The 19966-nt window shown below is 36.6% G+C and overlaps 1 protein-coding gene across 1 annotated transcript in view; it reads left to right on the top strand.

Moving 5' to 3' along the window:
- Positions 1-2380: 2380 nt before the first annotated feature.
- Positions 2381-19966, top strand: part of LEKR1 (leucine, glutamate and lysine rich 1) — a 186642-nt gene continuing 169056 nt past the window's right edge. The window contains exons 1-3 of the mRNA XM_059391702.1: positions 2381-2450; positions 5538-5619; positions 18084-18298. Of these exons, the coding sequence (XP_059247685.1) occupies positions 5572-5619; positions 18084-18298 (263 nt within the window). The 5' untranslated portion in view covers positions 2381-2450; positions 5538-5571. The remainder of the gene's footprint in view (positions 2451-5537; positions 5620-18083; positions 18299-19966) is intronic.

The raw sequence follows: 19966 nt of genomic DNA, 5'->3' as shown, positions 1-19966 counted from the left end.
TCAATATCTTAGGTAAATTCATGATAGAAACAAAAGCACAGACACTGTGTTCTCATAAATATTACTACTACAACACAAAGGTCTACAGACATTGTGGAAAGTTTTTAGTCACTTTAGACTAAACTTTAGGCTCTTTAGACTCTTCTTCCAAAACCAGGGACTATATTTTTTTCTCTCAGGGGTCATTGCCCCACAGGGGAAAACAAATAATAAAGGGTCTTATAGAAGTTGAAAAGGAACTTAATTATCAATGGATTACTTTATAAAGTCACAGTAAAAAGTGAAACTTAGATGATTTAAAATTTAAGAACAGAATAACACAAAACTTCCAGTATATTTAATGATAGGAATATTTTAAATTCTACTTCAATTCCAGTATAGCCAATAATGGGGTGAAGAAAAGTAGTGGACAAACCAAAAAAGAAAGAAATTCAGAGGGAGAGAAGGAGATATTGAGATCAACAGAGAACCAAGAATAAACACACAAGACCCTGTAGACAGGCTTATTGGATTTCTTTTTTTAAAAAGTAACAACTTTCATAACTCTTCATCTGTGCTGTGGTCTTCAGGGATAACGCCTTTCACTGCTATTTTTTAACAAACGCTATTCTTCACAATTTATTAACTCTCTTTATCCTTGAAATTCTTACTGGGCCTACTGCTCCCTGTTCAGAACTTTCTCTGATGATGACAATGTTCTAAATATGGGTAGCCTGATGCTGTGGCAATATATGACTACTGAACACTCGTACTGTGGCTAGTGCAATAAAGGATTTTTTAAATTTCATTTTGATTAGTCAGACGTGGCTATCTAATTGGACAGTGTAGGTCTAAGGGACGTTTGTGGTGCGGACGCTTATGGTGGGAGGAAAACTGGTCTCAAGGCTATGTAGAGATGACTAAGGACAGATGAAATTAAATCACAGAACGAATTACAGCCTTTCAGCTCTATCTTCTTCCACCCTTAAGGTGTTTCCTTTCCTTTCCTTATCATATACACGAAGTACTCAATAAATACTATTGCCTCAGAAAAGTCACCTTGCTTTAGGTGTACAGTTTCTGTTCCAGATAAAGCACCTAGATGAACTCCTTTTTTTATGCCTCATGTCTAAACCCCATTACTGAGAACAATCCTACCTTCATTGTCCCTCAAAGAAACATGCTGAACATAAACAGCTTTTGAAAGTCCTTTGCACTTCTCATAAGCATGTCCTACCTGATCACTTTGTTGGCTGCCCTCTACTCCCCTTAACCTCTTCAATCCTCTTATTGCTTACCTTTTCCAAATGGAGAAAAACGCTCTTTGAGGGGGTGGAATCTCAAAGTCGTTGGTAGGCGTTGGGGCAAAAACATCCGCCAGGTTAAGTGTACAGGGTATATCTACCTCTAAGACTTTGGGGAACAAGGCTTTTAGGAGTGTTCACTACTACATGCTATCATTTTCATTAATAAACAGCTCTCACCAGCAGTTTGACTACCGTTTCAGCACTGCTCTGCATGGTTTGGTCACCTCTAAATCTATAGGTTTTAACTAGTTTTCTCTTTCTTAAACCTTACTTCATCCGAAAGTAACAAGTCTCTTTCCATGCTAGTGAGCCACATACGATTTTTCTCGTAAGAGCTACATTTTCGACCTCATATACCTCGGAGAGATTGGGACTATTAAAGAGTCACTTGAAAATCACACCAGTAGCTGCCCCTACCTGGGTTAGTCACAGAATCACCCCATTCCGGTATGCAGTGCTTGTCTCTTAGTAGTAGGTCATTAATAAACACTTGCTTTATGAAGGAAGAGTCACGTGTAAAGCTACGCAGCCTCCTGTAAATAACCTGTGTACGAGGGCAGTCTCAGGGTACCTTCTGAATGAGACTTAGTCCATCCCGAGTAGTTTGGGCTATGAAAATTCTAACGCCTTCCCAATTGCCCTCGTGGCAATGCCGATGACCAGAGCTTCCCTTTATACTCATGACCTCTTCAACAGGCTTTTCTCCTCTTGGCGCTCAATATTATAATGGTCCATTGCTGTGCCCGCTTTGCGGGCTCTAGAGCCAGGGATCAGAGGTACAGGGACCTAGGCCACCACTGCATGCTGAGTCTCTCTCCAACCCACTTGAACCTAGGGACATTTCTCTTCTCAGCAGCTTCTACTAGGACTCCAGCCTGCCCTCCCCCACGTTCGTCTTCGCGCCCCTTCCTTCCCTCACAAAACACTCTGTATAAGACAAGCCCCCCCCCCTCCGCCCCCTGCCCCCTCAATCCCCGCAAACCCCGTCGAGAGCTTTCCGGCTTCCGCCGGGCGCGTGGGGCCCTAGGCGTGGCAAGGGAGCCCCGCTCTGCGTTGGCGAACGGCGTGGGCCGTGACGTCACTGCGCCCTGACGTCCAGCCGACGCGTAGCTTTGGTCTCCCGGGAGACCGCGAAAGCCGTTCGCACTCCGAGTGGAGGTCTAGGTGAGACAATGAATGACTTCCTTGAGTGCCCCCCGGCCTACCCAGTCTTCGGGACGCAGTTCCGGAGCGGAGGCGTGCTGACACCGGGGGAGAGGGCCGGAAGGCTGAGCCGCGGCGCCGGGGCAAGGGAATGTGGCCCCGAGCGTCGCCCCCGCACCCCTTTGCGGCCCCTGCCCAGCTTCCGCGAGCCCGCTTGGCCCCGGCGTCCTCTACCGAGAGCGCAGCTCGTCCTCCGCCCTGCACCCTCCTCCTTCCTCTTGCCACAGCAGGTCCCGAGGGTACGGGGTTAGAAGGGGACGGGTTTCAAAATCCAGCAGTCTTAGCTGGCCTTGCAGTTGGTTTCTATTTGGAAAATCCCGCCGCTTCAGGAATGTCTTAGAACGTGAACTTCGTTTCACCTGACCGTGACCTGCTCCTTTGCGGGTGATTCACACTAGGGGAAGGGTGTGTTTACGGAAGGGCCCGAAAGCTGAACGTGAGTTAATGGCCCAACATGACACTGCTGTGAGGAAGGGAATCGGAAGTGAACAATCCAGGACGTTCCTGTGTTTTCCACATCTTCCTTGTGATCCTGTTATAGAGCAGGTTCACAAATACTTAGTGGTTGCTGCCAGTTTCACCGCACCTCTTGCTCAAGGGCAGCCTGCATGTATGTAATGTGAAAGAATAAAAGAAACTGACTTCATAAAACATGCAAAATGATGTGAGAGTGAAGTAATAATTTAAAAAATTGCCGTGTTGCCAAAGGGGAAAGAGACTTTCCTCCTCCCTTTCTTGAGAAACTTTGTATTTGTGAATGTTTCCACCGTTCCTTTAATACCTATGCAATTTTTAAAACGACTCAATTTTTCTCGAGGACTTGAGAAAAATTTCTTTAAAATGTAAACATCAAGGAAGCAATCTGTCATCTTGGAAATTTCGCCTAGGCTCCTTACATTAGTACCAAGGGCTCTGTCCTAGAGATTTGTATTCCTTAGAACAGTCGCAATTAACTAGCGCAGATAGCTTCTTCAATTACTAGGTCAATTGAAAACAAACTATGGAATTGTATAACAGACTATTGAGAATGAGTTACCGTTTCTCTTGAGAAGATGTATGTAATGGATTGTATCTACACAGTTATATAAAAAAAAGTGGAGTTACTTTCTGTCTTTGTAGTCTCATTAGCAGATTGGCTCTGATGTGTGTCACAATCTAGTTAAATGCTTATTCAGTAATAAGACTGTTTTCTTTCTGCATTGTGGAGAGATTTTTGGGGGTGGCAGTATTTAATTCTTCAGTAATCAGAACCTGCCAAATTTCCCCACTTGCTATAATAAGGCTACAAAGTTGGAATAGCTTTAGAGATAAAGAGGATACTAAACAAAACTGTTCCACTGGTCCCTTGTTTATACTGTCACTAGATCCATACTCTCAAATAATTTTATGGGTGGAATTTAAAAAGGAGATTTTGTTGGTAATTTTAGGAAAAAGTCTACTCCCACCAGAGTTTAATTAAGGTGATGCCATCTTATTTTACTGATGGTGAGTCCATTGTAAAATGACAGAAGAGAGAATAATGAGCCTTCTGTGAATAATGAGCTCTTGCCACATCAGAGACAGTCTGCTGAACATCAGATTATTATGTACTTGGCTATCTGGGCCTATGTTAGCTATGTCAGTTAACTTTACCCTCATAGTTAACTCCAGTTAACTTTACCACACACACACATTATCTTTATATGGGAAGAGAGTCCATTAGTTATTTGTTTTTAAAAAGCATCTCATTAAAACAGCAGGCTTTGTGTTAACACAGGGGATGAGGAATTTTCTTTCCAACAATGGTTGCATGATTAAAAAAAAATACCGCTACTACAGAAATTTTTGTCAACTATAATTTCCCTAACACTCTGTAGTGGCTGAGGTTGCTGTCTCTGATAGAGTACTCTGCCTCCAGTCTATCTTTGTGTCAAAATCATGCTCTGATCAAAAGCAGACGGCTTCAGGAAGCCTTCCATAGTTTCCAATTCCCACCCGAAAGATAAGACAGGTTTCTTTTCTGAACTCCTAGGTTGTTCCTTCTCTACCACGCCTGGCCCTCAGACTTTCTTCCTTGCTATGGAATTGTGCCTGTTCATACTCTGCTGCCCTCTTTCTACTTGTCACTCCTCAGATGTATATATAAACATTTCTTACGAAACTGGACTGTGTATTCTCTCTCAATAGTTGGGAAAGATTAAAAAAAAAAAAAAAACCCGAAAGTACTTCCTTCAGTCACCTTGTGCAGTTATAACAAAGTAGTGATAGAATTTTATGTTGAGTTCTTTTATTAGAAAATGAAAATCTGAGGCACCTGGGTGGCTCAGCGGGTTAACCCTCTGCCTTCAGCTCAGGCCAAGGTCTCAGGGTCCTGGGAGCTTGGGGCTCTCTGGTCGACGGGGAGCCTGCTTCCCACTCCTGCTCTCTGCCTGCCTCTCTGCCTGCCTCTCTGCCTGTCAAATAAATAAATAAAATGTTTTAAAAAAGAAAATGGAAATCTATTAAAGTAAAATATCTGAACAAAATTATGTAAATGTTCATCTTAAAATGAACACTTCTCATGCTTTGATGCACTGATCTTCCATGTCTGCAGATGATATTTAATTTGATAACTGTCTTTTTCATACTTCATCCTTTAAACCAGCATTCGTGTCACAATTGTTTTTCCTATCTGCTGAACTAAACTACTATATTTAGATATTTTTCTGTTAAGTTTTTGAACCCCCTTTTATAAGGAAACAGAAATAAATGGGCCTGTTTAAAATTTTAAGTGACATTTATTCTGTATTTGCAAAACAAATTGTTAGTAGTAAACCACCACAGAAATTACAATTAGACTATATAGTTCTAAAGAAAAAGAAGTTTTCTAAGTTGTCTGTTATCTTTTTCATTCTAGTGGCCTAATAACTGAGAAAAGCCCAGTTGTTTGTACCTTTTAACATTGAGTTGACAAAATAACTGTTGAAAGTTATCACCATTCATCTCTGAGTACTCCTAAGAACTTATATCTTTTAATTTGAATTTTATTCACATTGTTTCAATTTTGATTATTGTTATCAATGTTTTTAGATTATTTTACTTGAGAACTCACATTTTGGAAATTATGGATCGTCACATCCCCATACATGCATTACCTGAAGAAATCCAAAAGGTATGATATTGGGTTATTACAGCATAATATTAAGAACATTTTAAGGTAGTTAGTTGTAAAACCTGGGAGAATGATTTTAGAGGTTTTACACTTATTTTCATCAGGGCATCTGCAATGAACTGATGGAGTGGTTAAGGAGAATAACCATAATGGCCAAACTAGAGTTCAAATTAGTGCAAAGAATGTTTAACCTGTGAAGGAGACATCTTTAATTCCAGCATAGTATTTGACCAGGTATTTGTGGAGCTTTTGTGAAAAGAGGGCCTCGGGAATGTCCAAATACTAAGGTACTTTTCTTGTAGCTTTTCAGGAGAGAAAGCTTATAAAAAATGGAAATACATGGCCCTGTTTAAAATTTTAAGTGAACCTTATTCTGTATTTGCAAAATGGATAATTAGTGTAAGCCATTATAGAAACTACAGTTACTTTGTAACTTTTTGTTACAAACGCTAAATGTTGTGATGCTAAATGTTGGTGTCTCTCTCCATATAAAGGTCTATTTCAGTTTCATCTTATTTTTTGCCACTTATCATGTATCAGACACTGTTTTAAAACCTTTCATATATATCTGCTCATTGAATCTGATTAACATCAATTTTTCTTTACAGTTTCTATCCTCCTTTCCTCCCTGTGAGTTCTTATCTGTCCTCAGGCAGAAGCATTTATCCCATATTTACTTTGGCAATGCATACATTGTTAACAGTTTAATTTTTAAAATATCTCTTTGAAACTGATTGACAAATTGTGTATTGAAACCTCAAACATTAACTATCATTAATCATTGAGGTTTTTTAGTAAATCTACAGTCAACTCTTAATTAACCACCAATCCATTACTTTTTAATTAAAAATTGCAGTCATCTCTCAGATATGCTTTTATCCTTTGTGCACATTGCTTTGGGCTGCCTGTTAGCATTAATCATTCCATTGATTTAACTTGATGCTTAATGTTACTGCGTGTCCTTCAGATTTATGTAAAATGCAACCTAGCAGGAGCTGGAAGGGAAAAGACCCAAAAAAGACCTTTTAAACCATTGCATTTCATTTTCTTCACCTTTTAAGTTACATGTAAGAGATAATAAGCACACAGAGAGCTTAGCTATGCTATATATATCTGAGAAATGGTGATTTTATATCTTTAAAGACATGGTGTATTCTTCCTCTCTCACTCAACTGAGTTCCTTCCATTGTGCTAGACTGGTATGGTAGAGATTAAGAGAAACAGACCAAAATAGTCTGAAAGAAACAATACCCACACTGCAGATCCCAAAGAAGAGGATATATAATGACATGAAAAAATTACTCTAAAAGATAGTTTATGATTTAAATATCATATAAAGTAGTATATTCTTTGAGAATGGAGAGGTGGCAGGCAAGGGGGAGGAATCCCTGGTATTGGGATGGTCCACATAAGAAGCTATATGTGGGGGATAGACCTGGAATAGGCCCCCTGAAGGCAGAGTATTTCTATAGACAGATGGGAACAGGATATCCTAGGCCAGGGTAACAGTAGCTTGCTGGTGAGAAAAAGCTGGCCAAGTTAGAGGACGTTTAACAATATAAATGTTTTGAATACATGAAAGAGTATGTATTTATTTTGACTATTGTTGTAAGAGTTGCAGAATGCATTTTTCTCATGTTTAAGTTACTATATAAGTAAATTGTTTAAAAATGATAAAAACTGAACCTTTCATAAATCTGCAGTTATATTCTTCTGGCAGGAATGGCAGGCAGCTGTCCGTACAGTGCAGAGAAGGGACATCAGGAGAAACTCAGCTGCCTAAGGCCTTGGACAATTATGCTGATTATAACCCTTTTCCTGCTGAATGTTTAGAATGTAAAGTGCAGCTCTGTACTTTTTCAGATCTAAGTTAGATACATTTATGCCACAAATTTTTATCAAGTGCCTATTATGTGCTAGACATTGTTCTGGATACTTGATTATAAAGCAGTGAAAATGTGTACATGTAGCCACAGCCTATTAAGCACAACCTAAGAATAAATCAGTTATTTGTTTTCCACAACTTCTTACCAACCTTTGATTCCTCTAGATTGTCCATAATGTAACTTGTTAAATTGCTCATTGATCAGGTGGTCTATTTAGTCAGCTTGCATACATCATTCTGTACAGAACCATGTTAAATAGATAAATAGCTTATAATGGTAATAGGAATACTTCAGATTAGAACCATTTCATTATTTTTTTCAGTTTTTTTATATTAAATTTTTATTTTAATTTCAGTACAGTTAACATACAAGTGTTATATTAGTTTTAGGTATACATTTTAGTGTTCAACAATCCTAGAACCATCTCATTATTAATATGAAGAAAACAAGTCATTTTTTCCACCATGGCTTTGAAATTGTGCTCATTTCTTTATTAGATAAACAAGTATGTGAGGTGTGTTGGTCAGTATGTGGTGACAGGTTTTTCAAAGGTTTATTTATTTATTTAATTGTTCTTCTGTTAACTTTTTGTGTTAGTTTTTATGCTGGCTCTTCTTTCTAGAGAAGCCCCTGCTGTGTTTCCTTCCCTCTCCCCCCCTCCTTCCTTCCACAGGCAAGGAAGGTTAGTGTAGAAATTAGGAAAGAAAAGGTGAAATTTTCCTATCTCTTTCTTTCTATACTTTTGCTATATGATCAGGAAATCGATGGTCAATAAATCCCTTGAAAGATACATGATAAAGAATGTGAAAATGCACTATATTGTACTATTAATAGCAAAATTGGTAGTAATTGAAAGAGTTGCAAGAAAAAGTAAAGGTGGTGGGGACAGGTGTGAAGAACGCTGATGACAAGCGTTCTTGTTAGAGAACCCATTTCCTGATTAGAAGCCTACAATTGTTAAATTAGCTTCCCCTGATCTCATCTTCTTAGGAAATCTTAGAGAAGAAAGAATAAAATAATCTTTTTGACTCCCATTCCTAACTCTTTCTGCCTTTTATCATAGTTTCTGATGGAGCATAAAACACACCTCAGACATCCATATCTCTCAGTGGAAGAAAATGTAAAACAGGCCCATGGGCTGGATGGCAGGACCACACTTGTCTACTTTGCTGCTAGACTATGGTTCTCTTCTGAATGTTCTTAGACTGTATCTCTAAATCTACTCTCTCTGGACTGACTTAACCCCTGCCTGTGTCCAACCTCCATTATCCAACAGCTTTGCTTGAATTTTCATCCAGTGTTCTGGAAGAATGCACTTGGTCTGAGTTTAGAATTGCCACAATTTAAAGCTAAAACTATGCTTCTAAATCAGCAAAGTAATAATTCTTTATTTATTCCCTTTCTGAATGTCAACTGATGAGACAGACAGGTGGGCTTTTGTTTTTAGAAAAAGAAGCAATGAACGACTTTCCTTTTGCTGATTTCATTAGGGGACATAGGCAGAAGTCAAAATAACTCCAACAAGCTAATGGAAAAATTAGTTCTTTTGCAAAAGTAGAATTGATATCTTGTTTTTTGAAAACAGTGACAAAATGAACACTTGTAATAGGATTTTAGCTTCAGAAGATATTTATCACCACAGAACACAAAGGAAAATAAAGAGATCAGAGTTGTTTATTTTACAAAACAGAAGTGGTGCTGCAAGGACTGGAGAGCACACTGTTCTTTCTGGGATAACAATCCCTTTCTCTAGAGTAACAGCTCATTTTGTCCTGTTTCAGTAAAGTAATTTTAGTACTTTGGAACTTTGAAATTTATTCAGAATAACAGTTTTATATTTCCAAGCACAGATTGTCATTGCCAGAAAAAACAAAACGTAATTTTCCAGGTCATTTTGGGCCACTGTGGCTAGGGTCAGATTTGGTGTTGAGTTAAAGTAGAGAAAGAAAGAGAATATAGTCATAGAAATGTTAGCACTAGTGTCCTGGAAAAGTGATATTTGTATGTGAGTGTATGTGTGTTGTGATTTTAAGCAGTCGTAGTTTTAAAAGTTAATGACAAAAGAAATAGGAAGCATTGTAGTTTTTGGAGAGACTATTCAGTTAATATTGTGATTCCAGATAGTTCGTTAGGAAAAACAGTTTTGTTTTGTTTTTTTTTTAAATAGTACTATGAATCTTGAAAACTCTGCATCTGTCAATCTGTAGTCCAAAATACTGTTTTGTTTTTGTTTTTGTTTTTTAAGTCCAAAATACTTTTGTTGGCTGGCTACAAAGAGTCATAGAGTCTAAGGTGAGGGAGGTATCCCAGGGGGAAAATAGGTATTGGAGGAAATACACTTTGGAAGTATATTTATATAAACTGAGTGTGTCATGTATAATTTATGTGTGAAGCCAACATTTCTTAAAATTGCTCAATAAAATTTCTTTTAAGGGTTAATCTCTCTATTTCACTCCCTGATTTATTTTTACTCTTATTATTTTAAAAGTAAACTTCTTATTTTGAGATCGTTGTAGATTCACATGTAATTGCAAGAAATAATACCAAGAGATGACAGCTTCTTCTTCCTCAGCCCCACTTCTTTCCCCAGTTTCCCCTAATGGTAATATTTGGCAAAACTGCAGTCTCATGACCAGGATATTGACATTGATACAGTCAGGGTGTAGAACAGTTCTATCACAGCAAGGGGTCCTCATGTTGCCCTTTAATAGCCACACTCACCTCAGCCTATCTCTTCACACACCTCCACTACCCCATCTCCCACACCTAATTCATGAACCCTGGGAGCCATTGATCTCCAAGAATTATGTTATCTAAATGGAATCAAGCAATATGTAACCTTTTGGGATTCCTTTTTCCCCTCAGTGTAATTCTCTAGAACTTTATTCAGATTGTTGCATGTATCATTCGTTTATTCCTTTCTGCTGCTGAGAAGTATTCCAGGGATGAAGGCACTGCAGTTTAACCTGTGGAAGGATGTCTGGGTTTTTTCCAGTTTTTGACTATTATGTATAAAGCTGTAAATATTCATGTGCATGTTTTTATGTGAACATATGTTTTCATTTTCCTGGGATAAATGCCCAAGAGTGCAATTTCTACAGTAGTTGAATTGTACAGTAGTTGCATTGCATGTTTAGTTTTTTAAGACACTGTCAAACTTTTCCAGAGGTCTGTCCCATTTTGCATTCTCACCAGCAATGTATGAGTGAGCCACCTTTTCTGCATCTTTACCAGAATTTGACGTCATTAGTGTTTGTGCTAGCTTTTTGGATAGGTATATAGTGATACCTCATTGTAGTTTTAACTTGCATTTTGTAATGGCTAATGATGAATGTCCTTCCATGTGCTTATTTGGCATCTGTATATATCTTCTTAAGTGAAGTCTCTCTTCATGTCATTTGACATGTATTTTCTAATTGGATTTTTTTTAAACTGTTGAGTTTTGAGAGTTCTTGTGTAATCTAGATAATAGTCCTTTTTCAGATACGTGATTTGTAAATATTTTTTCCCTAGTCTGTAGCTTGTTTTTTTATCCTCTTCACAGGGTCCTTTGCAAAATAAAAGTTTCAGATTTTGATAAAATCCAGCTTACCAGTTTTTCCATTTATGGATTATGTTTTTGGTATCAAGTATAAGAATTCTTTGCCTAGAAAATCCTGAAGATTTTCTCCTAGGTTTTTTTTTCTTCTAAGATTATATTTTTATGTTTTATATTTAGGTCCATAATCATTTTGAGTTAATTTTTTTTAATTTTTTTTAAAGATTTTATTTATTTATTTGACAGAGAGAGATCACAAATAGGCAGAGAGACAGACAGAGAGAGAGATGAGGAGAAGCAGGCTCCCTGCTGAGCAGAGAGCCCAATGCGGGACTCGATCCCAGGCCCCTGGGATCATGACCTGAGCCGAAGGCAGAGGCTTAACCCACTGAGCCACCCAGGCGCCCCAATTTTTGAGTTAATTTTTGTATCCGGAATGAGTTTAGTATAAGTCCGTTCATTCGTTCTTCCCTCCCGCCCTCCCTCCCTCTTTTCTTCCTTACCTCCTTCCTTTTAACCTATGAGCATCCAATTGTTCCATCACCATTTGTTGAAAAAGCTGTCTTTCGTTCACTGAGTTGCTTTTGGACCATTGCAAAAAATCAGTTTGGCATATTTATGCAGATCTATTTCTGGGTTTGCTATTCTGTTCCATTGATCTATCGCTCTGTTAATACCACACAGTCTTGATTGCTATAGTATGTCTTGAAATCAGGTAAAATGATTATTTCCACTTCATGTTTTTCAAGATTGTTTTAGCTCTTCTGATTCCTTTGCCTTTCCATATAAATTTGAGAACAGTCTCATCTATATCTTTAAAAACATTTTGCTGAAATTTTGCTGAAAGAATTACATTAAGCCTATATATATAAGTTTGGGGACAATTGCTTTTTTAAAAAAAGATTTATTTATTTATTTATTTGACAGACAGAGATCACAAGTAGGCAGAGAGGCAGGCAGAGAGAGAGGGGAAAGCAGGCTCCCTGCCAAGCAGAGAACCTGATGCGGGGCTTGATCCCAGGATCCTGGGATCATGACCTGAGCCGAAGGCAGAGGCTTTAACTCGCTGAGCCACCCAGGCGCCCCGGCAATTGCTATTTTTAATATTTTGAGTCTTCAGTATGTTTTTCTATATATTTGGATCTTCTTTGGTTTTTTTCATCAGCATTTTATAGTTTTTAGCATATAAGTACTGTATATGTTTTGTTAGATTTACGCCTAAGTATTTCATTTTTTTGAGCAATCGGTGTTGTATTTTTAATTTCCCTGTCCATGTGTTCACTGGCAGTTTGTACAAATATAATTAGTTTTTGTATGTTATTCTTCAATTATTGATCTTGCTTAAACCTATTTGTTCTAGTTTTATTGTAGATTCTTGGGATTTTCTATGTAGACAATCATGTCCTCTCAAATAGGGATAGTTTTCTTTTCTTTTTCTTTTCCTTTCCCTTTTCTTTTCTTTCTTTCTTGTATGTATACCATTTACTTCTCCTTGCCTTCTTGCCCTGGCTAGAACTTCCAGCATTATGTTGAATAAGAGTGGAGAGAATGAATATATTTGCCTTGCTACTGATATTAGAGGAAAAAACACATAATTTTTCACTGTTACCTATAATGTTGGCATAGGGGTTTTTGTAGATATTTTTTGCCAGTTGATCTTTAAATTGGTGGTATAGCAGTTTGACTTATTGATAAAGAAGGGTCCTGATGGTATTATGAAATGGTCAGGTGTCCTATATACTTAATGATTCAAGAGGTACACTGTCCTATCTTAAAGTGTTTCTCCCAATCCTAATGAAATTCACTAGCTAGACACTCTGCACCTTTTTGAATGGAAAGCCTCTTAGAAAGATTAACATTTTATATTGCTGTCACTCTTACCTTTGTGGCATAATTTACCCATTTTTTTCTTCCTTATTCAAGTATGAAAAGCCTGGGAGGGGTAGAATAAGGAAGAAGGAACAGTTTTGGAGCAGAGAATGCCTCAGATGGGCAGCAGTAGGTTACTCAAGTGCCTTTTCTAGGTAAAGCACAAACAAGAACTTGGAAAAGGATCCAAAGCCTAAATAAACCTTTTTAAAAATTTTGCATCATTTTTATGTTAAATAACAAAATTTTTAAAGTACAAACACTGCACATGAACAGTTTGTTTTATAATTTATTTTTAAAGAGCTGTACGTTTGTTTAATATCCTGTATTTGTTGATGCCTCCGCCAAAGTGCATCTTGTAGAAAGCAAAACATCCTGCTAATGATAGCTCTTTTGTCAAGAATGACAGCATGTCATTATTTTACTTACCAAATGGGACATTATATAACACAAGTTATAAGAATGAAGCACAAATTATGTTTCACAAAAAACATAACTTTGACTTACTTCATTTGGGAACACAATTATAGTATTCAATAATTTCTCAAGTTTGACAAAAATGTCCTAAGTAATTAGCCCATACAAACAAAGAATTTGAAAGGGTTATTACATTTCTTTCTATTGTAGTTTTACTTATGGAAAATTATTTACAAGTTAATAACACTGAAAACTTTTGTTCAATATACTTATTTAACATAGATCGATCAGTGATTCAGATTGTACTAGGCCAAATCTGGAGACTCTTCTTATGGACTTATTATTTTATAATTTGATTGTCTTGTTTCCTAGATCTTAATGTCATGTTTGGGCTCTCTTTGTTGAACTTCTAGAAGACCTGTTCTATAAAATGTATTACTTCATATATTTCAGCTCCCTCCACCCCACCTTTATGGCTGTGGTAGAATAGCATCCTAATAGCTTTTGTAACTGTGAAATGTATACTCTTTCTGTTTTGTACATCAGGCTGCAAATAAGCTCCAGCCAGCAAGAGTCTTCTTTGGGATGAGGATAAGGCATTTTGCCAGAATATGGGCAAGAACCATGATTAATGGGCATAAGGTTAAGAATCAAAGTGCCTCCAAGTAAGAAATATAATTTTCAAATTGATGAGAAGGAACCAAAACTCACAATGAGCAAAGGAATTATAAGAAAATACCCATCTGCTCTGAATTAGTTCAGGTCTCTTGACCTAGATAAATTATATTTACAGGAACTGTTAGTGCCTTTACATGGGATTGTGGAACTACTCTTGGTGATCTTTGAGAACATGGAGAGAGTAAGAGGATAACGTACACATGCCATCCCATGTGTAAAATAACCATAAATCACAACCAGTGAACTCAATTTCAATCCCAGACAATATACTAGAATTTATTTATTAGACAGTGATGGGGGGGTACCTGGGTAGCTCAGTTAGGTAAGTGTCTGTGTTCAGCTCAGGTCATGGTTTGAGGGCCCTGGGATCCAGCCTGGCATCAGGCTCTCTGCTGAGTGGGGAGTCTGCTTCTCCCTCTCCTTCTGCCCCTCCTCCAGCTCATGCACAGGTATGTGAGCTCTCACTCTTTTAAATAAATAAATAAAATCTTAAAAAATAAAAGGTGATTTGTGAGGATATACTAGAGAAAGCAATAACTCTTGAGCCAATTTTATGTTCATTAAGGGAAGTGGCATGTAGGTTCTGCCATTCCATTTTGTTTTCTTTTTTTTTTTTAAGATTTTATTTATTTATTTGAAAGAGAGAGATCACATGTAGGCAGACAGGCAGGCAGAGAGAGAGAGAGGAGGAAGCGGGCTCCCTGCTCAGCAGGGAGCCTGATGCGGAACTCGATCCCAGGACCCTGAGATCATGACCTGAGCCGAAGGCAGCGGTTTAACCCACTAAGCCACCCAGGCGCCCCCATTTTGTTTTCACTTACTAGATCTAGGAACTGTGGTAGCCATAGAAAATATGGGCCTTATGAAGACATTTGACAAAGTTTGTCATAATATTCCTGAGGATGATATGAATCAGTATAAAGATAATTGGGTAGTTTAGTAACCAGCTGAAAAGTGTACCTTCAGCTCTTCAAATGTGCTGACATGCTGTGGAGTTCTTTCCTTGATTTTGTCATAGTCAAATTTTTAATTAGTCAACATTTTTAATCAATGAATTGGATGAATAAAGCAACTTATAAGGATTAGTTTTGAAAAAGACACATAGTTTAAAATTTCCTGGATACCAAAGTCCGTAAATAAAGGCTGAGTCTAAGATACACCTATTTTCAAAATATATGTGTGTCTAAGATATTTATGTATAAGTATATATGTTATTTATTTACATTTATAATTATATTTATTATTCTGCATTTCTATATGAAAACCTATTACTCACATAATAGAATGAAGTTTTTTTGGTTATAAGAAATAGGTACTTTAAGGGGGTAGGGGAGTAATGCAGGAAGATTGGGCATGGACCCCTAAAGGCAAGTAGGGCAGCCAGGTCTCAAGAGGAACTGAGGTGAGGAATTCTCAGGGCATTGGTTCTTTTTCTCCTCTCTTACTCTGGATCCAGATTATCTTTGTCTTATCTTGTCTCTGTGTGTCTTCTCATTTTTCTCCCTCATTCCAGTAATGTGGCTAACTCTGTACTTTGCATATGATCCTTCTCCATTAAGACTGCCTAAAGGTGTCCCAAATACCTGGGTCTTCAACACTGAGAAGTTTGGTTGGCTCATACCAGCTTAGGGCTTGGTTCTTCTTGGTCTAATATCTAATCCCCATCCTCCAATCAGCCATGGCTAGGGAGGATGGGTAGACAGAGTTTTAGTCATTTTACCAAATAGAGCAGCCACTACTGTAGAAGGTGGATGCTCTAAAAAAGTAGACATGGGCGGGAAGGAATAGATTAATATATTTAATACAATGAAAGATAATTTTGTACTAAGTACTTTTTAAAAATAGGGCCTTTATTTAACACAAAACCCTGTTGTAGTATATCATATTAACATATAATTGCTGAAAATACAGAAGACAGTTGTGATCTAAGGTTGCAGTAGAAAATACTTCCGTTGATATTACTTATGAGATATTAGAATGAGGGAGGTTTGAGCCCTCTCTTACTCTGTTTTAGTAAGACCAACCACACTGGAATATTAAATTCTGGGCACCATACTTTGAGACATATATAGAACACTGGAACAAGTTCAGAGGAAATTATTTAAAATAAGGGAGAAATTCAAAAACATGTCATATGGGAAACAGCTGAGGGAAGTGGAAGTGTTGACCTAGAGAAGAGAAGATATGGAGTGTTCCTGAAAGCTGCTTTTAAGTATTAGAAAGAGCTCTGTGTTGTTCCACATGGTTTCTAGGAGGTCTAGGGCCAGTGGATGTTCCAGGGAGGCAGATCTGGGGTCAGCATGAGAAGGAATTTCCTGATAGACAAAGCCATCAGAAGATAGACAGGCTGCTTATATCATTTGGGATGTTGAAATAGAGTCAGGATAATGACTTACTAGATTGGGATAGACTTTAGGAACCCATCCAGAGCTTGAACCAAGTTATCTCTATGATTTCTTCCAAACTTGTTATTTTACAAATCTGTAAATTTGGTATTGCTGGCAGTTAGATGATTGATATAGTCATTCATCTGTATCCCACAGTATTGTGTTTTTTAATTTGAAATTTTTATTATTGAACTTTAGATGAACAAAATGCTACTGTGAAAGAATTTGTTACTAGTTTGTTTCATCTGACTCATGTGTAATTATACTGATAGACAGATGAGGTAGTGTCATTCCTAGTTATGGGAGCAGTTTCTACAATCTTTAAAAGAAAATTTTAAAAAAGATTTTATTTATTTATTTGACACAGAGAGACACAGCGAGAGAGAGAACACAAGCAGGGTGAGTGGGAGAGGGAGAAGCAGACTTTCCACTGAGCAGAGAGACCCACGTGCAGGACTTAATCCCAGGACTCTGGGATCATGACCTGAGCTGAAGGCAGATGCTTAATGACTGAGCCACCCAGGCACCCCCCACTTTAAAAAAAAAAAAACCAATTAAAAAAAAAAGATTTTATTCATTTATTTGACAGAGACCCAGCAAGAGAGGGAACACAAGCAGAAAGAGTGGAGAGGGAGAAGTTTCTACAATCTTAAGGGAGGTTGCATTAAAAGTAACCCTTCAAGTGTTGCTTTCATTTTAGTGCCTTGGAGCAAATATTTAATGAAGCTGTCTCTCATTCTTTGTGAATAGCAGGACAAGTAGAGTAGTCTGCTTGAAGAATATTTATATATTTGAGACAGAAAAAAGAAGTACCTCTCTCTCGACTTTGCTTAAAATTCCATTTTTCACTGCTCTTGTGTTGACTAGAGATGTATGAACATTTTATTTGATGGAAGGAAGAGGATTTAGCTGACCGTCACATGGCAGATAAATATAACATAAATGGTTACAGGTGTAGGTGCTGGATTTAGATAGACTTGGGTTTAACCTAGGTCTCCATATATCAACTGGTTATTCAACTTCAGTGGTCACCATTTCCCTATCTAGAAAATCTACCACAGATATCTACCGTGCCTATGTGAAGGGAAAAGAACAGAGAGAGAAGAGGTTGGGTTCAAAATATTTTTGCTATTTGTGGTTTTATGACAGAATTCTGGCATAAATTTTGTTAAATTCTGTAAAAATCATAAAATGTTAAAACTGAACAGGAACTTAAGAGTTCATTTGGTCCAATGCCAGAATTTTATAAATGAGGAAAAATAAGATCTGAAAAAAGCCAAGAAGCATCTCCAGGTTCACAGTGAAGCTGGCAGTAAAAGGCCAGTGATTTCTTTCCACTTCATGGAAAACTCATCTTAAAACAAAAATTTTAAAGATGTTTTCATCATTTTTAGTTTTATTTTATGGAAAATATTCCAAGGGTAAATCTTTCTTAGAGATACTGTGGAGAAATAATCACTCTGAAAGACCCTTTTCTAATTCCAAGATTTTGTGTCAGAGTCGGTATCATGCCAGTTTTTAAAATTTTACCCAGATGTAGGCAATGTCATAATTATTACTCCATGGCATAGTCCAGTGTACATTTACTTCAGCTGACCAGCATAGTTGCAATGATATCTTCAGTGGAACTTTGCTTTTCAGAATTTAAAAAATATCCTCTCAATGTATGTATGTCTGTCTGTTTTCTAGATGTCTCCTGAAGAAAAAGTTTGTAAGTACTGTGGAGTCAGCTATCTGATCCTTCACGAGTTTAAGGCTATGGAAGAAAAAGTGAAGGCGATGGAAAAAGAGATGAAATTTTATCAAGGAAGTGTAGACCGTGAAAAGAGACTTCAAGAAAAGCTACAGTCTCTTAGTCAAGATTTTGAACAGTACAAAATTGACAATGAATCCAAAACAGAAAGGTTAGAGTCTATTATTCTTTTCTGTCATTTATTTAGTTTGAAAGAAAAGTACAGGAAAGAAATAGACTTTGAATGTTTTTCTAAAATTTCTCTGTATCAGTTATGTTACAATTTAATATATTTGAGTTCATTTTATTATTAATAATTATTAAATATAATTACTATAGTTTGAGCATTTCTTTAAGACATGTATTTAAATAATTAGAAAGCAGTTAATTCAGTAATTATATGGTGAGATGGGTTAAGTTTTAATTTTCCCCAGATGTATATCCTAATTTTATCATTAGGAAGATTTGTCTAGCAAAAACCAGGTGAATTTTGGTAGTTTTTGATACTTGATACTGTTTTTAAATGGCCTGAGACATTTAGATTTGTAGAATAAAGTTTTCATGTTTTGAAAAGGATGCCAAAACATTAATATTGGTACATGATTCTAAATCACTGAAATTTGAATAAAATTGAGGAATGGGTTCCTGATGCTGTTGAATCTAATCAGCAATTTAGTCTGCTTGAAGACACCTCAGTGGTTTTATACAAACACTTCGGTAAAAGGGTTTTGCTGGTATTTTATGGCTTTTCCTTTTTTATAAGTGAATATTTCTCTATTTAAAATATCAACAGTTGATGTTAGTAAATCTTGAATTAACGAAGGTAATGAGTATCATGTCTTTGTAAAAGTAGGAACTTTGTTAGATCTCCTAGGATTAAGAACTTTAATTATAAATTTTTATAATTACATTTAATCTCCATTGAGTCTGATAGTTCTTAGACTATTACTAAGAAAATTTTGTTACAGTTTCTTGAATATCAAATCTGAATAATAAAGTATTTTGTAATATTTGGGTAGAAAAATAAAGTTTGAATATTCAGTTTAAAATTTTAGAGTTGGAGGGTTTTTGCCTGTCAGAGCAGAAATTCTTTTGCTTGCTGTATTTACATTTTACTTTCTTTAATAACATGTTACATTATATAAGTCATATATAAATACACAAAATAAAAGAAGTATATAGAAGAAAAGGAAAGGAGTTCCCTTTTTATTCTGATTTCTTCTTACTGGAGGTAAAATTGCTTTTAATGGCTTGGTGTATATCTTTCTAGGTCCATTGTTGTGCCTTTACCCTCATTATAGATATATTTCTTTAAGATAGCTAATATATTATATAAGACATATAATTTAAAAACCTTTATCTTTTAATAGGCCAGTTTTTAATATAAGCAATATATTAAATATATCATTCTGTGACGTTTGCCACTTAATTTATATATATTGAAAATTGTTCCGTGTTAATATATATAGATTTATCTTTTTATCTGTTACATTTTCCTACTAAGAATATGCTATAATTTACTTAACTTTTTCTTTCTAACATTTAGATTATTTCCAATCCTTATTACAGACAGTACCTATATTTATGTTCTTGTGTATGTATATTTTCTGTGGGATAAATTCCTAGACATGAAGTTGCTGAAAGAAAGGAAAAGTCAATTTAAAATTCTAAAAAATGTTATACCAAATTGTCCTTTGAGAAGATAGTGTTAATTTTTATTTGGCCTATTGTTTATAAAGTGGCCATTTTCTTACTTGTTGTTAATATTAGAGTTTTTCAGATTTTTACTTTTTTTTCTAAGGGGAGAGAGGGGCAGATGTAGAGGAAGAGAGAAAATCCC

Source organism: Mustela nigripes, chromosome 2 (genome assembly GCF_022355385.1).
Source record: "Mustela nigripes isolate SB6536 chromosome 2, MUSNIG.SB6536, whole genome shotgun sequence".
Taxonomy (NCBI): domain Eukaryota; kingdom Metazoa; phylum Chordata; class Mammalia; order Carnivora; family Mustelidae; genus Mustela; species Mustela nigripes.
The sequence above is the reverse complement of the archived record's forward strand: the minus strand, read 5'-3'. Positions and strand labels throughout refer to the sequence as shown.